The sequence below is a fragment of the Medicago truncatula genome, chromosome 6 (genome assembly GCF_003473485.1).
Source record: "Medicago truncatula cultivar Jemalong A17 chromosome 6, MtrunA17r5.0-ANR, whole genome shotgun sequence".
Lineage (NCBI taxonomy): Eukaryota > Viridiplantae > Streptophyta > Magnoliopsida > Fabales > Fabaceae > Medicago > Medicago truncatula.
In genome coordinates this window covers 2029127-2047457 of record NC_053047.1, presented here as the reverse complement: position 1 = coordinate 2047457, position 18331 = coordinate 2029127, and the positions used below count along the sequence as shown (strand labels likewise).

At 31.4% G+C, this 18331-nt stretch overlaps 3 protein-coding genes across 3 annotated transcripts; all 3 read right to left on the bottom strand.

Annotated features, from left to right (window-relative positions):
- Positions 1–1322: 1322 nt before the first annotated feature.
- LOC25495228 (uncharacterized) lies at positions 1323–5862 on the bottom strand. The gene is made up of 4 exons (XM_013595415.3): positions 5463–5862; positions 3764–3817; positions 3037–3096; positions 1323–1723 (listed from the first exon to the last, which is right to left on the bottom strand). Exons 1-4 carry the CDS (start codon positions 5778–5780, stop codon positions 1568–1570), a joined length of 588 nt encoding a protein of 195 aa, XP_013450869.1. The 5' UTR covers positions 5781–5862; the 3' UTR covers positions 1323–1567.
- A 5849-nt stretch (positions 5863–11711) lies between these two features.
- On the bottom strand, positions 11712–14862 carry LOC112422664 (uncharacterized protein Mb2253c-like). Its single transcript, XM_024785990.2, has 7 exons — positions 14641–14862; positions 14108–14152; positions 13339–13431; positions 13102–13245; positions 12704–12811; positions 12379–12430; positions 11712–12035 (listed from the first exon to the last, which is right to left on the bottom strand). The coding sequence occupies exons 2-7, from the start codon at positions 14150–14152 to the stop codon at positions 12004–12006; spliced, it is 474 nt and encodes a 157-aa protein (XP_024641758.1). The 5' UTR covers positions 14641–14862; the 3' UTR covers positions 11712–12003.
- Positions 14863–16003: 1141 nt separating this feature from the next.
- Positions 16004–18274, bottom strand: LOC112422515 (uncharacterized protein Mb2253c-like). Its single transcript, XM_039826786.1, has 6 exons — positions 18138–18274; positions 17338–17430; positions 17160–17303; positions 16910–17017; positions 16530–16581; positions 16004–16294 (listed from the first exon to the last, which is right to left on the bottom strand). Exons 1-6 carry the CDS (start codon positions 18159–18161, stop codon positions 16269–16271), a joined length of 447 nt encoding a protein of 148 aa, XP_039682720.1. The 5' UTR covers positions 18162–18274; the 3' UTR covers positions 16004–16268.
- Between the last annotated feature and the right edge of the window lie 57 nt (positions 18275–18331).

The following is an 18331-nucleotide window of genomic DNA, read 5'->3' as shown; positions in this document are numbered from 1 at the left end:
TGACCCATTGCCTATTGCCAGCAAGCAATATCACAAAAAGATAGGACAGTAGTGAAACTATAGTACTAATTGTTGACTTTTGTTTGGACTCTAGTTAGTAAGGATGACAACTGAAAATACATTTTATATCCCTAAAAATAATTTATAATAATACAAAATATATATCTATTTAATATCATCAATTTGTCACAAAAGTTTATTATATGATTCCAGGTGAATGTGTTTTGGTTCAAAATAGTTATGCTATTATTTTTTCCACCTTATGAATTTATGCGCGTATTATTCGGATTCTACAATCCGAAATATTTTAACGTGTTTTTGAAGATTTTTATGAAATGTTTATGTCTTTCGAATTCCATAATCCAAACTGCATAGAACATGCAAGAAACTCATACGACAGGAAAAAGAAGCAGTCAAATAGTTAAGTACTTAAATTATCCAAAAATATTTATATTTACTTCTATTCAGAGACAGTGGCTTAAAATCTCCTGATCCAAAATCTATCTCACTGGATCAAATCCTTGAGCTGAGTGTGCGTACTATAGTAGTAGATATGGTAATTAAATCTGAATTTTGTGGCCTCATTCAATAATAATTGGTATGGCAGTACAAAATATGAGGAACAATCAACTATGGTACCACTAGCCTAATTTAAAAATGATGGCCACATTACTTGCAAGAGTTGGTTGGTAATTAATTACAACTAGTTAAAGTTCCAGTCCATACATGAATAAAGTCTTCTAAAACATGTTTGGATTGATGAAATAGATTGTATTTATTTTACTCCAGTTTTGCTTTCCCCTAATTTGATTTAATTGTATATGTATTTTCCTTGTATGTTGCATTCTTCTTCACCTATTTTTACTTAATTACTCTTCTGCTCAATGTTTCCATATGTGTGATGTTTTTGACTTTTTGTATAAAGCGAGTCGCAATATATGAAATTGATGAAATTTTCGTAACCGGAACAATGATTATCGAAACCTCTCAACTTAAAGCATCCCTAGTCAAGTCCATAAGACCCAGTTCAACCAACGATGTTGATATTACTAGGTTTGAACATCTTCATCCGGATTTGAACCAGAAACTCAAGGTTATGTTTGACTTTATGGAAGCTAAGAATTGAAACTTCAAGTAGATGCGCGGTGCTACTATGTTTTTGTAGTTTTCCAAACATAGGATTAGAAAATTGAATAAGACTTTTATTAATGAATCTTCATAAGCCTAGGTACTGATTAAAAATTGAAAATACAACAATAATGAATAAAAAATCCATTAATCGTTGATGTTCTTGTATATGAAAATTTACTTCATCTGCAAGATGTGAAAATTGGCTAGTTGCTATAATGCCAATGGTGTCTTCTCATTTAAGATAAAGTTCTCAATAAGTGAAGGTTTTTATCATATTTCGAATTTTTCACGAAAAAGTAACAATAATGATAATAAGGGAAATGCTAACCCTTAATCAGGGTTAATTCATACCCTTAATCAGGCCTATACAAACAAAAGTTAGTGCATTAGGCTTTAATCAGGAAAATTTGAACAGGCTAGCTGCTGCAACATTAGTCTAGGCAAATGCTGCAACATCTTCATCATCAACTGCTGCAGCATCTTCATCATCAAAACTGAGATTTAATGTCTGTAATTTGAAGCCTAAACCTTGTATGATTTCTACCAGACTAGAAGCCACTCCTGTAGCTTGAATTGTTGTCTGCTTTTCCAACTAAACATAATAAGCACAAAAAGTCATTAACCAGAGTTAAGTAAAAATCAAACTCATTGCATAATGTTTAAGCTAATAAAATGTCACATCTTAAAATGTCTGCCAGAATATCAAGAGCACTTGACCCCTTATATAAAAAGCTTAGCTATAGCAAGATATTAAATTGTATGTGTATCATCACTTCAATTTCTAGAAAATGACAAGGATTAAAAGTTTAAAACTACTTTTAGTTCATATACTATATAGCTAATGTAGTAATGTACGAGCCACTTTTGATGGTTAATTTCTTATGATCGAGGGCCTAATAGGATCGGCTTATTTGAGCTCATCTATTGGCATAATCTACTAGCATAAGCACCTGTGAGACTATTCAAGTGAGCTTATAGAAACAATTTATGGCATGTCTATAAGCTGTTTTTAGCTTATTTCAATAAGCTCTCTAGGATAACTTATGAAAACAACTTATAGATTATATGAAAATAGTTTGACTTTGTTTTATCCTTTGTCATAGAAATAGCGTATAACAAACGCTTAATTAAGTTGTTTATCCAAGAGTCAGAGTCCCCTAAATCACTTTATTTTTCGTTGCTTTCTTTACTCAAGTTTTCTTGCTTAGAACTCTCGATTTCAACTCACCAATCAAAGCATAATAACTGACTCAAGATAAAAATGTAATCTCAAGTTTACTTTCTTCCTATGAAGCACGGACACTCCTCCGATTAGGCATGTCCGACACGACACGACACTTATAATTGCATTGAATTATGTGATTTTTTCAAATTATTAGAGGTGTCGGAGTGTCCGTATCGTGTCGTGTCCGTCTCCGTGCTTCATAGCTTTCTTCAAACACTAATATCAGATCCTACAAATTCCTTCAAAAATATCAAATTTCCACTAAATTATTATTTTAACTCTTAAGCTTTTGAAATTACCTTACATCTCAAATCATCATAAATACTCATTATTTGGATAGAAAATGAGAATTTGATGGTTTCGTTAAAAGAAAATTAATTGATGGTAGGATTGGATTTGCTAAATTTCAAACATAGAGGAACTTGATAGACTCAAAAAATTGATGACCGAAACTGCATATAGTTTAAATTAGAAGTATAAAAAAAGCAATTAAGTTGCATTACTAAGAATCACTCTTGAAGATTTCAATAACATAAGGATTGCAATAAAAAAAAAAAAAAAAATAGTGGAACTCCTGCTGAACAATCATCCAAAACCCATTTAGAGTTTCATTTTCATCATACTGACAACAATAAGACTTTCTGGTAATTGACTATTGTATTAGAGAAGTTAAAGTATACCTCTAGAGTTGCGAGTCCCTCAAATACATTGACCTTCAAATTTTTAACACCCTCTGTCTCCTACAAAAGAAAAATTATATATAATGGAGCATTGATAATATGCAAGTAATTGGATCACTAAGCCACACAATTTCCAAAGACATTAACAACATTGCAAAAAAGAAAAAGAAGAAAACAAAAAAAAATAACCAACAAATTATTTCATAGAATATAACTAGAATTAAAAGCCTTCACTTTCTAAATCTTTGAAACAACACATATATTAAAACAAAGGCGGTTAGATAGACAAATCAGTTATTGTTGTAATGGACAAAGAAAGATAGTCCTTCTCAGTTGAACTTCATTGAGAAAGCAGTATTTGGTACATAATTGATTCTAACTTCAAGCTAGATTGGAGCTTTTGCCTCTAGAATTGATTTTTTATCAACAAATAAACACAATATTCAACTCAATTTTAGCCAACATTAGTTTTTGTCACCACGGAACCAAGATGCACAAGATTGAGTCTGAATTCACAAACATTTGATATCTCACTCTTGCGCTCTGGCATTTTCACTGAATTGAAGGCAACTAGCCATGTTCATCAAAGAACTCAGAACAAAAATAACAATATGGGTGGAAATGTGAAGAAACAACGCCTAAAAAAGATATATTTACATCAAATTGATATTCACATTCATGTGACAGAACCAGGGTAAACAAGGATTAAGAAAGTTTAAAGATCAACCTCTAAAGCTTTTCTCAAAGGTGGAACAGCTGTTTCATTCAATGTTCCCTCTGCCTTCAAGCACAAGAAAATAGACAGTTAGATTAGTTTCAAGAAAAGTGATACAATTACACATTGTAAAGTCTACGTGAAGATCCAGTTGAACAATCATTTTAAAAATATGTAGTTCCGAGTATAAGAAACTCAGATCCCTTAAGCATGCATGAAATTTAAGGTTGATTCTTAAATTTAAGTGATTCGAGTGTATCGAGAATCTTAAAATTTGGGTTGAGTCTAATTGAACCCTACAAAACCGGCTTATAATGCGAAGGATGCCACCCACTTATATAAACACAATTACAGCTCCTATCTCATCCAATATGAGACTCTCAACACACACCTGTCACACCCAAAGACTGTACATCTAGAGTGTGAGTGTGACCCAAGTGGTTTGATGCTAGCTGAACCAAACAATCTTGAGTAGGCTCTAATACCATCTTAGAATTTTGGTTGAGCCTAACTCAACCCTACAACACCAACTTATAAGATGAGAGAATCCTCCAATCCACTTATAAACAATTTTTCAGATCATATCCTATCTAATGCCGGACTCTCAACAGGAAAAGACTCTTCCAGGAAGGATACTAGTGGGAGTGTACCATCTATTACCCCAAAAAAATGTCCATTTACTAAGTTACTGATCTACATTGGAACATGGACATGTGAAACAATGATTGGTGAGAATAACAGTGTAGGCCTTGTCCCAAAGGCTCATGATAGTAGAATATGAGGGTTAGTTTATTGAGTAAACGGTCAATTATGTGCCTGAAAGATATTTGAAAGACGAGAATTGTACATACAGGTCCTTAAATATGCATTTCATCGCTCAAATTACTCCTCAACATTATTCACTATACGGACAATTAGACCAATGAAATGGATCCTTAGAGATTTGTGTGTTAATTTTCACCTTCTAAGACGGTATGACTCTCATTGTGAGGTTAATTAGACTATGTTCCCTAATTTGTTTTTCTAAGTTCACTCTGCAATCCCAAACCCTACTACTCCGCAACCTGAACCATTAAGAGCTATGTAACACCGACAATTCATATTGAAGGTGTGTCTAGTGTCCGACATGTGTGAGTGGTGGAGACCAACACGACACCAATGTATGTCGTTACATTCAATCATTTTCATTTTTTGAAAATATTACCGATGTCTATGTGTCAGTGTCATGTCTAGTGTCTACACGGACGCTTCATAGATTATGAATAAAATATCACCGGTGCCTATGTGTTAGTGTCATGTCTAATGTCTACACCCACACTTCATAGATTAAGACTCTAGGAGTAGTAATTAAAATTGTGAACTGTAAAGGACCCTTAACCTTGATCAACTTAAAATCGTCACATCAACACAAAAATTCCACAATAACCACCACTATTTCGTCACTATTCTAATTTCATGTCATAATGACCCACATAACTTAGAACCCCCAATTTCCAAAAAAGACTTTAGCTTTAGTCTAAATATCAAACAAAGAACAAAAATTGGCAATTGAACGACATGAGCAATGTTAAAAATTACAAATTTTCACATTCAAAAAATCAAACTTTTTTCACATAGGCATTTCAAAATTTTCACATGGGCCATTTCAAAAAATAAAAAAAATTCACAAACATTGGAAAAAAGGTGCATACTAGAATCAATGGTGTTATACCTGAAAGAGCATGGTGAGAGTATCAGATGGAGAAATAGGAACAACAACAGATGGTTGCTCCGAGGTTACTGATGTTTGTTGTTGCTGTTGTTCAACATCAGTAACAACTTGTTCTTGTTCTTGTTGTGTTTCATCTTCCACTGCTTTGGTCACAGATAAACAACGGTTTTTATTCTTGATTGAGAGTGCCTTCATGCGAGGGTGGCATGGAAAATTGCAAAATTGAAGGGAATGAGAAGAAGTAGAAGATGAAGAAGGGATTGTAGAAGAAGAGAGACGAATTGAGTGAAGAGATGAAGATGAAAGTAGTGTGGCCATTTTTTATTGAGAAAATGTGGCAATTGGTTTGGTTTGGTAGGTTTTGAAGAATTTGTCACTTGATACCCTATCCAAAGTTTTATCAACTAAATAAATATGAAATTGTAATCTTACAAATTTGTACTCATGTGTAGTTGTTTGTTAATTCTAGGGTCTCCCAATAGATAACTTTTTTTTACCTCAATATTTTCTTTTTATTTTGTGTTAACTCTCCAATTTTAATTGAAGAAGAACTTTCATAAATTGAAGTTCAACCATCGATTGTAAATAAGGTTTGATAAAAAATTATTTTATTAATGAAGTGAACTCAATTTATTTTTGAATAATTTATCATTTGATAAAATTTAGTTTTAATTGCACTTTTGGTCCCTATTTTTTTTAAAATTGCGATTTTGGCCTCCTAATTAATTAAAATACAAAACAGCCCCCCTATGTATTGGATCTTTGGCCCCCAAGACCAATTTTGACTCGGTCAACGCACACGTGGACGCCACATGTATTTTTTTATTTTTTAATTATTTAAAAAATAATTTTTTATTTTTGTAATTAAAAAAATAATTTTTTATTTATTTTAAAAAGTATATTTTTTAATTAAAAAAATATATTTTATTTTAAAAAAAATTTAAAAAAATTATATTTTAATTATTTTTAAAAAATATATTTTATTTTCTTTTTTAATTAAATTTTTTTTAAATGATATGTATGCCGCCGCGTCAGCGAAGACCAAGTCAAAATTGATCTTGCGGGCCAAAATCCAATACATAGGGGGCTGTTTTGTATTTTAGTTAGTTATGGGGCCAAAATCGCAACTTTTGGAAAGATAGGGGCCAAAAGTGCAACTATGCCTAAAATTTATTAATCATTTAAAATTAATTTTCTTCTTATTTTCTTTTTTGCGATAACCAGGATTCGAATCTCAGACCTTGCAAATATTATTCATTATCCTGTCAAGGACAATCAAATGCTTTTTTCTTTTTTATTTAGAGATGTTTTTCCTTCAAAAAAAAAATTAAAGATGTTTTACCAACAATGAATTATTTTAAATGGTAAGGGATTTTGGTCTCTTAAACATGTGGTTAGAGATTCGATTCTTGACTCATACGTTTGAAAAAAATCTGGTTGAGAGGAGAGAATCCATCTTGTATGTCTCATAAGTTCTCCGACAAAGATTAGTCATTGTTATGTGATGGTGGAAACTTTGTACCCATATCATACAAAAAAAAATTAAAGATGTTTTTAAAACTACGTCTAAAGATTTAGTCTCAAAGGTGGAACAACCGTTTCATTCAATGTTATCTATGCCTTCATACATTTGAAAATAAACAGTTGGTTTAGTTTCAAAAAAAGTAATTTAATTATACATTCGAAAGTCTATGTGAAGAGCCAGTTGCAAAATCATTTCAAAAAGAAAATGAATCCATAATCAGTGACTCCAAGCATGTGATCTTAAGCTAGATTCTTAGATATAAAGACCTATTTAAATTTATCTATTGACATAAATACTTCTGAGATTGTTCAAAAGATCTCATAGAAACAACTTATGACATGTTCATAAGTTGTTTTCGGTTTATTTCTATAAGCACTCTAAGATAGTTTATGAAAACAACTTATAGTTTATATGAAACAATTTAACTTTATTTTATCTTTTTATTATAGAAATGACTTATATATGCACTTATATGATAAATTCATATGTTAGAAGCGCTTAATTAAAATGGTTGTCCAAACATAATTGAATGTATCAAAGATCTGAAGGTATGTGAAAAATGTAAACAATGAAATTGATTTGCAATTTAGAATCCTCAAAACTTCATTAAAATAGTTGCATTTCTATACTTGCATCACAAGCATACTGCATTACTTCATCTTTAGGTAGAATGTATTTCATTGTCTCTGGTTAGTTGTAACTTATTTATATCTTGCCAAGGACAAGGTCAATGCCTTTGGCTTAATGCATCCTTTCTCTGAACATGATGAACATAGGTTTGTTAGAGTTTCTGGCATTTACCCTCACGCATCGTTTTTTAACCATGATTGACTTCCTAATACGTGTATATTTGATCATGTCAATGTCAATCCAGCTCATCGCACTGCAGCCAGTCCTAATAATACCGACATTTATATGAATGTTTAAGGACTTAATTTATATTTTGATTCCCTATTTTATGACGCTTGTGGCAAAAAATCCGAGTCGGAGACCAAAATTGTAAGAAGAGTGATACTTGAGGAACCAAGCAATTTGATTTTAAAAAGGGAGACTATTTTCTTGAGCAAGATAAAGAAGGGTATAAAAGATGCAATCAAGCCAAACAATGGATTATGTGTAGAGAACTGGTGGGCGATGGGTTTCCGCCATGGACACTGTCTCTTGATCTTCCCATGGAGGGAGGGTAGAGTGAAAATGGTGGTTGATCACCTTGGAGAAACGGTGGTGGAGAGACAGCAAAGAAAGAGAAAATGGGGAGTTATGAGAGGTTGGTGAGAAACCATTGTATCTATGATATGATCTATGGTCTCATTGGTTTGTTGCTATGGAAAGCTAGAAGAGGAAACTTTTGTGTATCTGCATGAAATTCATCTTACACAAGAGAATATGCATGAAAAGGGAAATTCTGCTTACGTAATTCTGCTCATGCATATTAATACTTTGGTCCAAGAGACCATGCGTGTAAACCAAGTAAGTAGTTACTCTTCTCTAAAAATTACCAAAACAAAGAATACCTTATACCAAACTAAACACTTTTAGGAAGGATACCAGTTAGAGCATACTATCTATTACCCCAAATAATGTCAATTAGGAACATCAACATGTGAGACACTAATTAGTTGGAATAACAATATAGGCCTCAACCCATTTGTCTCATTTGAGAACAGTGGCTAAAGATTTGAGAGTCCTATTAACTATCAACGGTCAACACCAAAAGAGATGTTTAAAATCATAAAAATTTCAATGGAATATAGCTCAATAACTAAAATTAAAGGAATTTATACCAAAAAAAAAAAAAAACTAAAATTAAAGGAATGAAAAAGGAAGGGAAGATTTTCCGGATATATTCTGCGCATAGACTTCAATATAACTATAAGATCTCATTTAACGTGGTACTATTATCAGAATTGTAATAAGAAAGAAAATATATCCTATTTTCTGTTTTTAATGTAAAAACAAATGAAGAGACTTGTTGAACAAGACACTATGGTAACTTAACGTGGCAGTATTACTGGCTACAGTAAATCTTATCCTTTAATATGCTTTTTGAGAATTGCTGTTCCCATATTTGGTTTGGATACAGTTAACTGCCGAATTATGAAATCGGCTGCAGTTAACTGCTGAGGAAAACTTCGGCAGTAAACTACCGAGGAAAACTGAAAAATTCGGCAGTTAACTGCCGAGGAAACCTCAAATCTGTTTTTTTTTTTTTTTATTCTTTGAGAATATTCCGCGGTCTATATCATTTTTGATTGATTTTTCTTAATAATTCGTTTTTAATTTTATTGATTTGCCTTCCTTATTTATTTTAATTGTATTACTCCTTTAAATCTTTTTTTTTTGTTATAACTGCTTTGATCTTCAACAATAGTGAATATTTTATTTTCAAAGAACTTTCACGGAATTTTCTTCTTTTATTTCCTTTTTACGGAAATATTCACAATTATTTTAATTGTATTACTCATTTGATCTTCTTCTTTTTTTTGCCTATTTTATTTCCAAAGAACTTTCACGAAATTTTCTTCTTTTATTTCCTTTTTCTTTGTTTTAGGCTTAACATTTAAGTCCTCAAAAAACATTTCAATAAGTGTAAAAATTAAGTATTTGAATATTGTTTTGCAAATTACTTAAATAAAAAAAAATCTTTGTACACAATATTTTAATGTAGAAAATATAACAACATATTATACCTTAAAAAAAATCGTTGTGCACAATTATTTTAACGATTTTTTTATTGTTATTTGTATTTAAGTAATGTGCAAAACAATATTCAAATTCTTAATTTTTACACTGATTTAAATTTTATTCTTATTAAGATATATACACATAAGTATAATACTGCAATTGTTTAAAACGTAACAAAATAATGATTGAAACATTCAAAATCAATAAATATTATTAAAGACAATTTATGGTTTTTGTCAAAAAAAAAAAAAAGGTTTGTTATTAATGACAATTTATGGGTTTTGTCAAAAAAAAAAAAAAAACAGGTTTGAGGTTGCCTCGGCAGTTAACTGCCGAAGTTTTCAGTTTTCCTCGGTAGTTTACTGCCGAAGTTTTCCTCGGCAGTTACTGTAGAAGTTTTCCTCGGCAGTTAACTGCAGCCGTATTTCTAAAACTTCGGCAGTTAACTGCCGAGAGGTATTTGAGTAATTTACTCGTGTGGCACAGCCAAACAAAAAGTGGGAACAACAATTCTCATGCTTTTTTTATGTGAAAGAACTTGGTGAGACATTGTGTCATACGTCAAAATACTACAAAGGGCATTGTAGTTTTTATGTTACACTTTGTGATTGCGAATTTCAACTTTTGTTATTCGATCAAAGATGAAAAACATTCCGATGTTCATTCATCAAATGTTTTAGGTTCGTAAATTTTAACCATTTTTTCTTAAATGAAGACATTGTTGCGATTAATAAGATACTTTGGTTTTCCTCTTAAAAAAAAATGTGATACTTTGGTTTTATAATTTTTGGATTTGAGAGTTTATATTTAAATAAAAAGGGGGAAGACTAGGTGAAAGCATATAGATATATCTTACACGTTTGTGTAAGTTTTCTCAATATTAAAATGTCCCATGGTTTAATTCAATGGAACTTGTTAAAAAGATTAACTAATGAAAATATAATGTAATATAAAAGAACAATTTGAAAAAATAAAAATTTAAAGGACCAATTCCAAAAGAAAAAAAGTCACACTTAATGGAATGTAATCTTGCCTTGTTTCAAATGATAAATAATTTGGATCGAAAGTGGTCAGGTGGTTTAATTTCTTTTTTTTGAAGGATGGTGGTTTAATTTCTAGATCTTGCGTATGAAAACAATTTGATTATAATGAGAAAATTGGTTTTTTTTTTTGTCGGGGTTTGAACCTCGAACATTGCTTGCATATTTTATGCATTGTCCATACCAACTGAGTTAAGCTCACGAGAACAGAAAATTGGTTTTGTATGTACCATAAGTGCCCTAATTTTTTTTCTTTAAGCAAAACAAGTGCCCTCAGTTAAGATGCTAAAAATGGAAATAAGTGATTATTCAAGGTAAAAAGTCAATTTCTAGAGTGCAGAGGTATCAAATACACAATATGAAATACAAAGTTCCATGAAATATTTTAGTACGACGTATGCATGAAATACAAATTTGTGATAATATGAATTTTTTAATTGTATTTTCAATTATAAACTGATCAACCAAACCGAACCGAACCGATTTATTTGGTTCAGTTCCTTTTTAGAAAATGAGCAAGAACCAAACCAAACCAACGGAGATTTCATCGGTTCAGACATTTTTTTAATTCAAAATAGATACAAACCGAACCGCTACACCTCTATCTATAATTTTCAAAATCAATTTTTTATTTCATTTAAAAATAACTCACATTTTTAGACACACTTTCTAAACACACTTTCTTTTAAAAACAAACCTAATATTTACAAACAACAAAAACTGTTAAATAGTTCTTTAACCAAAGGTGGAGTTTGAAGTTCAATAATATATGAATGAACAGAAGAAGAACAAAAATACAAAGCCATCTGACAAACACTCTACAGTTGAAAGTTTTCAAAATCAAGTTTCCTAATACTTCTTTAGACAAATTGCATTGTATGTTCTACAAATCCCTTACATTTTTAGTAAAAATACTAGGAAGATTGAAGAATATAATGTATCAAAATGAAGCTTCTTTTTGGGGTCATAAATAACATCTATCACCTTCATTCATAGTGATTATCACACATCAAAGTGTTTTTCAGATGAACATAGAAAATAGAAATTTAGAAATGTGCATATATAAGATCCAAACAACATGCATGACAACATTTTTTAAGTCCCTAAACTGCTAATAGTGGGCATCTACACATTAGGCATGTTCAAATTTACAATATTACAAACAATATTTGACCTTTGACATGCCAGTTCACATGTGAAACCACCAATTTGCTAAACTGAAGTACTTGCTAGACATAAATGTAACATAGTTGCCAATAGTTTTTGACAGTGGCATGCCGTCGGATGATCGTTAATTCATGCAATCTTCTTGAACTTGACCGTCTACAAAAAAGTTTTAAGATCGATTAAATACATATGTAAGACAAGTTAATAGATTGTTCAAAAGAATTATCTAAATGGAAATTTATCTATTGAAGCAGAAAACCAAACAAAAAGCAAAGAGGCTTTTTGGTTTTAAAGAAACTTTGGCTGCAAGTCAGTGCAGAGTTCTGATATATTAGGAAATCAAATAATCAAACTAAAAGATTCATTTTTGGTTTCAAAGGATGCTTAAATGGTTTCAAAGCAGCTTTGGATGCAAGTCATTGCAGTTCTTGTTCATTAGGAAATCAAACAATTGAACATTTGTAACCTATAGGGACTAAGAAAAGTCTTAAGGTCTAACCTCCAAGAAAGATGGCCCGATTTGCTTGTGCATCAGCTTCAGCGTTATATTCCTTAAACATTTTCAAAAGAACAAACATGGTATTTGTTAACAGTTGAGGTAAAAGTATAAAGACTTGTAATCTATAATTGAAAAGATTGTTCAAGACTTGTAACCATTTGTATTTTGACAGTAAAAAATAATTAAACAGTCTTATTTAGCAGAAGATAAAGTATGATCAAAATGATCCCCAAATTCCAATCTAATTGTTTTCAACTTCACAAAGCAGTGCTCAATTGAGAAAGATGCAACTTAAACATAATAGAACAAATTGCTAAATATATACCCTAGGAATGTAAAAGATGCTGAACAAGTGAAAGTTATCCCTTAGCTCCAAAGCCTCATTGCATAAGTTCCTTAAATAAGCATTGTTGATGTTCCATAAACCTTTCAACTGTTGCAAAACAATAACATGTTGGTAAATTGTTTAGAAAAGAAAAATGTATAAAAAATGAAGAGTAGCAATGAGTAAATCTTAACAATATCTAACCAATTAGGAAAGGATATAAAACTAAATGAATTCAAAGGAGCCTTTTTTTTTTTTTTTAAGAAAGGGATAGTTCCATAGTTGTTTTTAACAAAGAAATCATGTCATCGCTTAGAATTATCAAATCACCATGTATCTTTTTTATGAACAATCAAATGCATACTCTATAAAGCTAAACAACATATAATAGAACAGACCTGATTGATAACAAGTTCGGAGTCTCCGTAGACAGTGATGTTCCTATATCCTTTCCTTAGAGCTTGTTTCAGTCCTAAAATCAGTGCACGATACTCAGCAACATTATTTGTTTGATAACCAAGTCCTTCGCGGAATCGATAGAGCTACAAAGAAACATATAAGAGTTAGCTTAGCTACATTTTATAAATAAATAGTATAATATAATGTCCAAATGAATTGTTGCACAAAGTAGATACCAGACTCCCATCTTCAGAACGCAGTATAGCTCCGGCACCAGCTGGTCCGGGATTCCCACTGGCTGCACCATCAAACTCAAGGATACAAGAAAGCTGCAAATAATATTTGGTTATTTTATTATCTCGTAGATAACTTACATTATGATATAAAACTTTAGAGTTAACTATGACTGTTAAAACTTTATAGTGGATTTCAATTTGGCAGGAAATATATTGCCTAAACTATATGTTTGGTATCATGGTTAATATGTCAGAATGACGATGATCCATTATGATTTTCTAAATCGTATGCATTGTAGTTTCTGCAAAATCATGGTGGATCGTCGTGATTCTGAGTTTGAACCTCGAACCTTACATATATTATGCATTGTTTTTACCAACCGAGCTAAACTCACGAGGACACTTTTTCATATGTTTGATATGTTTTATTACTCTCGAACATAATTGAACTTGCCTCCAAAAATTATTCTAATAAGGTCAAACTAGAAACTAAAGTCTTTATACTGAGATTGATTCTACATTCAAATTTATTGTTTAACTCACTTTACATGAAGTCATCGAATGATAAACCATTTTACCTTCGGACTTCAACTATATTCTATCAATTTAACATAAATACAATTAAACCAAAATTAATTTTTATCACAACATAATCAAACATTGACAAAGTATATGTGACATTTTGAGCATGAAGGATTTTTCATGCTATGCTATCCAAGATTTTTCAACAATTTATAGAAACAAAAAAATATAAAATAAACCGACTTACTGGATTATAATTCCTCTCTACGATTGCAATACCACAACCATGCATCTGGAAAAGTAAGTAAAACAGAGATAAATCAATTAATTAATTACATTCAAAGTAAAAAATCAAATTCAAAATCAAAATAAAACTTATTAACATTTTTTTAATGACAAATATTATTAGCTAGTTTTTGAATTAATTTTTTTTCTTTCATCTAGGTTTAAACTGAAACCTCCAACTAACTCAAATTAGTTGAGCTATTCAATGTGTTCAAATAAACAAGTAATTATCATTACCATATGTTAAGTGGTAAACCAAGTTGTTTGGACTTGGCAAGGAAGGACGTACCCGGGAAATACCGGGTTCGATTTCTAGGGGAAACAACGCTTGGCCAGTATGGCCTCTACGTACAAGTCGGATTAGTCGCTCACTTTTTATGGGTCGGAAACCGATGCGAAAGAAAAAAATGCTAAAAACGTATCATCAAGTATTGTCATAGTCACATTGTTCCGTAAAAAATAGCAGAAGAATATATAAAGAAGAAGAAAATTTACCTCTCTTTTTCCACTGCTCGTGATTTCTCTCTCTATGATTTTTCAACTCCAATTCCAGGTCTAATGTGTTTGTTAGAGTCCACAGTACTATACTATATAGTAAAATTGATCGGTTTGTTATAACAAATTCTGAAACCGGATTTCAAATTTTTTATTAACCAGAATAAATTCTTTACTACAACAACTATGGACAGTAATAAAAACTAACCAAGGTAAATGTAATAAAGAGCATGGCAGTAATAATGGCTATCCTATGTCACCAATGTACTATTCATTTTGAAACTTGGTGTTTTTTGACAGAATTTTGAAACTTGATGTTGTTGTGTACTATGATAGACCAGTAACGTGGCTGATGCATATTTTCATTCGGTTTATTTAATTTAGATGTTTGCTTTTTACCAAGTTGATTTAGGTTTTTTTTTTTTTTTGAAAGAGATTTAGGTATTTTGATATTGCAAATATTTCTTACCCTTAACAAATGTGTATAAACATTTTAGGTGGGTACATCCTTCATAAATATTTTAGTAAAGACATTCTCAACAATATGTTGGCCACAAATACTAAAATAAAATCTTCGTCAACATATGTTTTCACTGTGATGTCTTTGACCTTTGTATGTTTCACCATTTTAGATTTTGTGTTTTTTGTTTCTTGACCATTGTTTTTACAGCTTCTGTTCTACAGTGTAGACTTAAACGAGTCAAGATCCAATACCACATCCTTCTAATTGTATAAGTCATACATCATTACCTATTAAAGTATGCATTATTTTAAACCTCTCATTTATCTTGAGCATTACACTGACTAGAGTGTCCAAATATTATTGAGTAACTCTGCCACAAACTTTGGCCAAACGTAGAGCAATCATTTTATAAGGGTGCCACTTCTCGAGGACAAGACTTAAGTTACGAAGGTTTGGGACATAAGCTTCATCCAAAGTTTGGGACAAGCCTCGTTTTCTTATTGAACAATATTTTCAAAACTATCACATCCAAATTATTAGAAAAAATTTCTATTAAAAAAAGCCTAAAAAATATTTTCCAGTCCAACTTCACACTTTCTCGTGTTAAGAGAAAACACAAATCATAATTTACAAAAAACAATTGAATCAGTTAAAGCAACAATCTAACCAAAGATTCAAAGTGAGGTGGATAAGTTGAATGCGGTTTTTTGGGGAAGTTCAATGTTCATTTTTATATGAATTTCAAGCAATACAGGTAGAAAATTTGCAAATCAAGTACAGTACATTTAATGAAAAAAGGTTGTTTAAAAAGGGTCATGACATTAAACACCATCCAATCATGTTCGCCATGGCATAGCACAAGATATTATATAATGAAAAGAACCAAATGAAGACAGAAGATAAGAATTCAGAAACATTCACATGGCGTCTAAGCATAAAATCCAAACATCAAAACAACACCATTTTAAGCCTCTTAAGCAATGGTGGGATATACATACACATCATGGCATGTTCAAATTGACAAAATTGTAAACAACATTCGACCTTTGACATGGAGTGTCTCATGTACATCCCCCTAAATGCGAAACTAGTAGGCACAAACTAAATAAGAAAAGTAACATAGTTGCCAATAATTTTGACAGTGGCATGCTGTCACATGATCTTATCAGTAGTAATATTCAACTTCGCCGGCTGCAAAAAGAAAAAAAATATAGAATGCATTAAAACTTGTGTTCCCCTTCCAAATACAAATATGAAAATAAATTGTAAACAATATTTCTTAATGACAGTATATCCATTGCAACCAAACACAAGTGAAAGATGTTTTTTTAAAGCAACTTTGGCTGTAAGTCATTGCTATTTCATCTACTAGGAAATCAAAGAATTGAAACCAATAAGAACTCAGAAAAGTCTTGTGAAGTCTAACCTCCAAGATTTTTGCCACGATTTGCTTGAGCATCAGCTGCAGAGTTAGAACCCTTCAACAATAAAAAAACATGGGTTTGTCAAAATCACAAATCAGATCTTTTATTCAAGAGTAGAACTAGTACCTCATATTTCAAATTATACAAGTTTTGCCTATTAAAGCATATGGATCACATGAGAGAGAGGCATGCGAATTAAAAAGGCATTTGAAAAAATATGATCATACACAATTCTCAAATGTTGGTCTAATTGTTTTCAAGTTTCAACCTCGACCTTTTTAGTTTTCCAGAGCAAAACACAATCAAGAGAGGCAACAATTTGACAAACATTTTCTTCATTGTGTCAATAAACAAAATAGTCCAAATGAGACAAAGTGTATACCCTAGGAACATGTTCAACACGGACGGACTTGAAGTTACTCTTCAGCTCCACAGCCTCATTGCACAGGTTCCTTAAATTTGGATTGTTGACTTTCCAGGAACCCTCAAACTGTTGCAAACCCAATAAAAATATGATGGTAAATTCGGATTATCTTTTAATGTTATCATTATTCAATTCATTCAGATGCAATTTAAGTGATAAGTTATAATACATGAAGATAGGTTAATGCATACACAGTAAGGGAACTAACCTGCTTGCAGACAAGCTGAGAGTCACCTCGGACATGAACATGCTCATATCCTTGGTTGCTAGCTTCTTTCAGCCCCAAAATTAGACCATTATATTCAGCGGAATTATTTGTTTGAATGCCGAGTCCTTGGCTGACGCCATGGACCTATAAAGAGACATAAAGTGTTAGCTACATTCACCCGACTCCCATCTGCAGAACGAAGAACAGCTCCAGCACCAGACCTTCCAGGATTTCCACTGGATGCTCCATCAAATTCAAGGATGCAAGAACGCTGCAAGATTTTGTTTATGTTTACTTCATAGATAAAATAGAGTTATCATGATATAAACCTTAGGAGTTAAACATGATGGGCAACGCCTTATAGAGGATATCAATACATTAGGATGACATTTGAAGTGTAATGTAGTGTATAAATAATAAAAACAGAGTATTTATGTTTGTTCTTACAGCTATATGCTACTGTGTAGTATAATAATAACAGTGGTGTCCACTCATTTGGAAAAATAGCATTTCTTCTAATTTCAATCTTTACATTATATAATTTATTTATACCCCATACACATACATAAAGAGTAGAATATATGAGAAAATTCACATCTTAAGTCAAAATACTAAAGCTAAATTTAAATTGAAAATTCACAAGTAACTCAATTTTCTAAAAGCAGATAAATTTAATAACACTGGTTACACCACCAAAAACTTAAGACACATAAGATTCAAATCGGGTAAAAGTGTCACACCTAACATGTGTAGTGTCTAATAAATTAGTTCAACTAAAGCTACAAGGTTAAAATTGAGAATGAAAAATGATAAAGGTTATAAAAAAATCATATAAGCCTGTAAATATAAACTATAAGCTCGTGAAAACGTGAAAATTACAAAACAAAACTTTTTTAAAAGCTTATGAAACATAATCCAAATTTGCGGTTTGCCAAACAGATCCTAATCATTCATAAATGAAGAAGATGAACGATTCACCTCTCTGTTGTTTCCACGACTCATGATTTTTCTACTCTTTTTATGTTTTTGCTCAAATGCTTATGTGATTTTCGATCAGGGTAACTACTAGTACTATTTATAGGCAGATATTAGAATCGTTTTAGCAAGAAAATATGTCTTATTTTCCGTTTTTAATGCAAAAGTAAAATGAAGAGACTTATCGAAGAAGATTG

Excerpts from the sequence above, each read along its gene's own strand:
- LOC25495228 (XM_013595415.3), bottom strand. The coding sequence starts at position 5,780 with ATGGCCACACTACTTTCATCTTCATCTCTTCACTCAATTCGTCTCTCT. Across the intron at positions 3,097-3,763 it reads CTTTGAGAAAAGCTTTAGAG|GAGACAGAGGGTGTTAAAAA; the intron begins GTTGATCTTTAA and ends TTTCTTTTGTAG. Across the intron at positions 1,724-3,036 it reads AGGGACTCGCAACTCTAGAG|TTGGAAAAGCAGACAACAAT; the intron begins GTATACTTTAAC and ends TATTATGTTTAG.
- LOC112422664 (XM_024785990.2), bottom strand. The coding sequence starts at position 14,152 with ATGCATGGTTGTGGTATTGCAATCGTAGAGAGGAATTATAATCCA. Across the intron at positions 12,812-13,101 it reads CCGAACTTGTTATCAATCAG|TTGAAAGGTTTATGGAACAT; the intron begins GTCTGTTCTATT and ends GTTTTGCAACAG. Across the intron at positions 12,036-12,378 it reads TCGGGCCATCTTTCTTGGAG|ACGGTCAAGTTCAAGAAGAT; the intron begins GTTAGACCTTAA and ends ACTTTTTTGTAG.
- LOC112422515 (XM_039826786.1), bottom strand. The coding sequence starts at position 18,161 with ATGAGTCGTGGAAACAACAGAGAG. Across the intron at positions 17,431-18,137 it reads GTCGTGGAAACAACAGAGAG|CGTTCTTGCATCCTTGAATT; the intron begins GTGAATCGTTCA and ends AAAATCTTGCAG. Across the intron at positions 16,582-16,909 it reads GTGTTGAACATGTTCCTAGG|GGTTCTAACTCTGCAGCTGA; the intron begins GTATACACTTTG and ends TTATTGTTGAAG.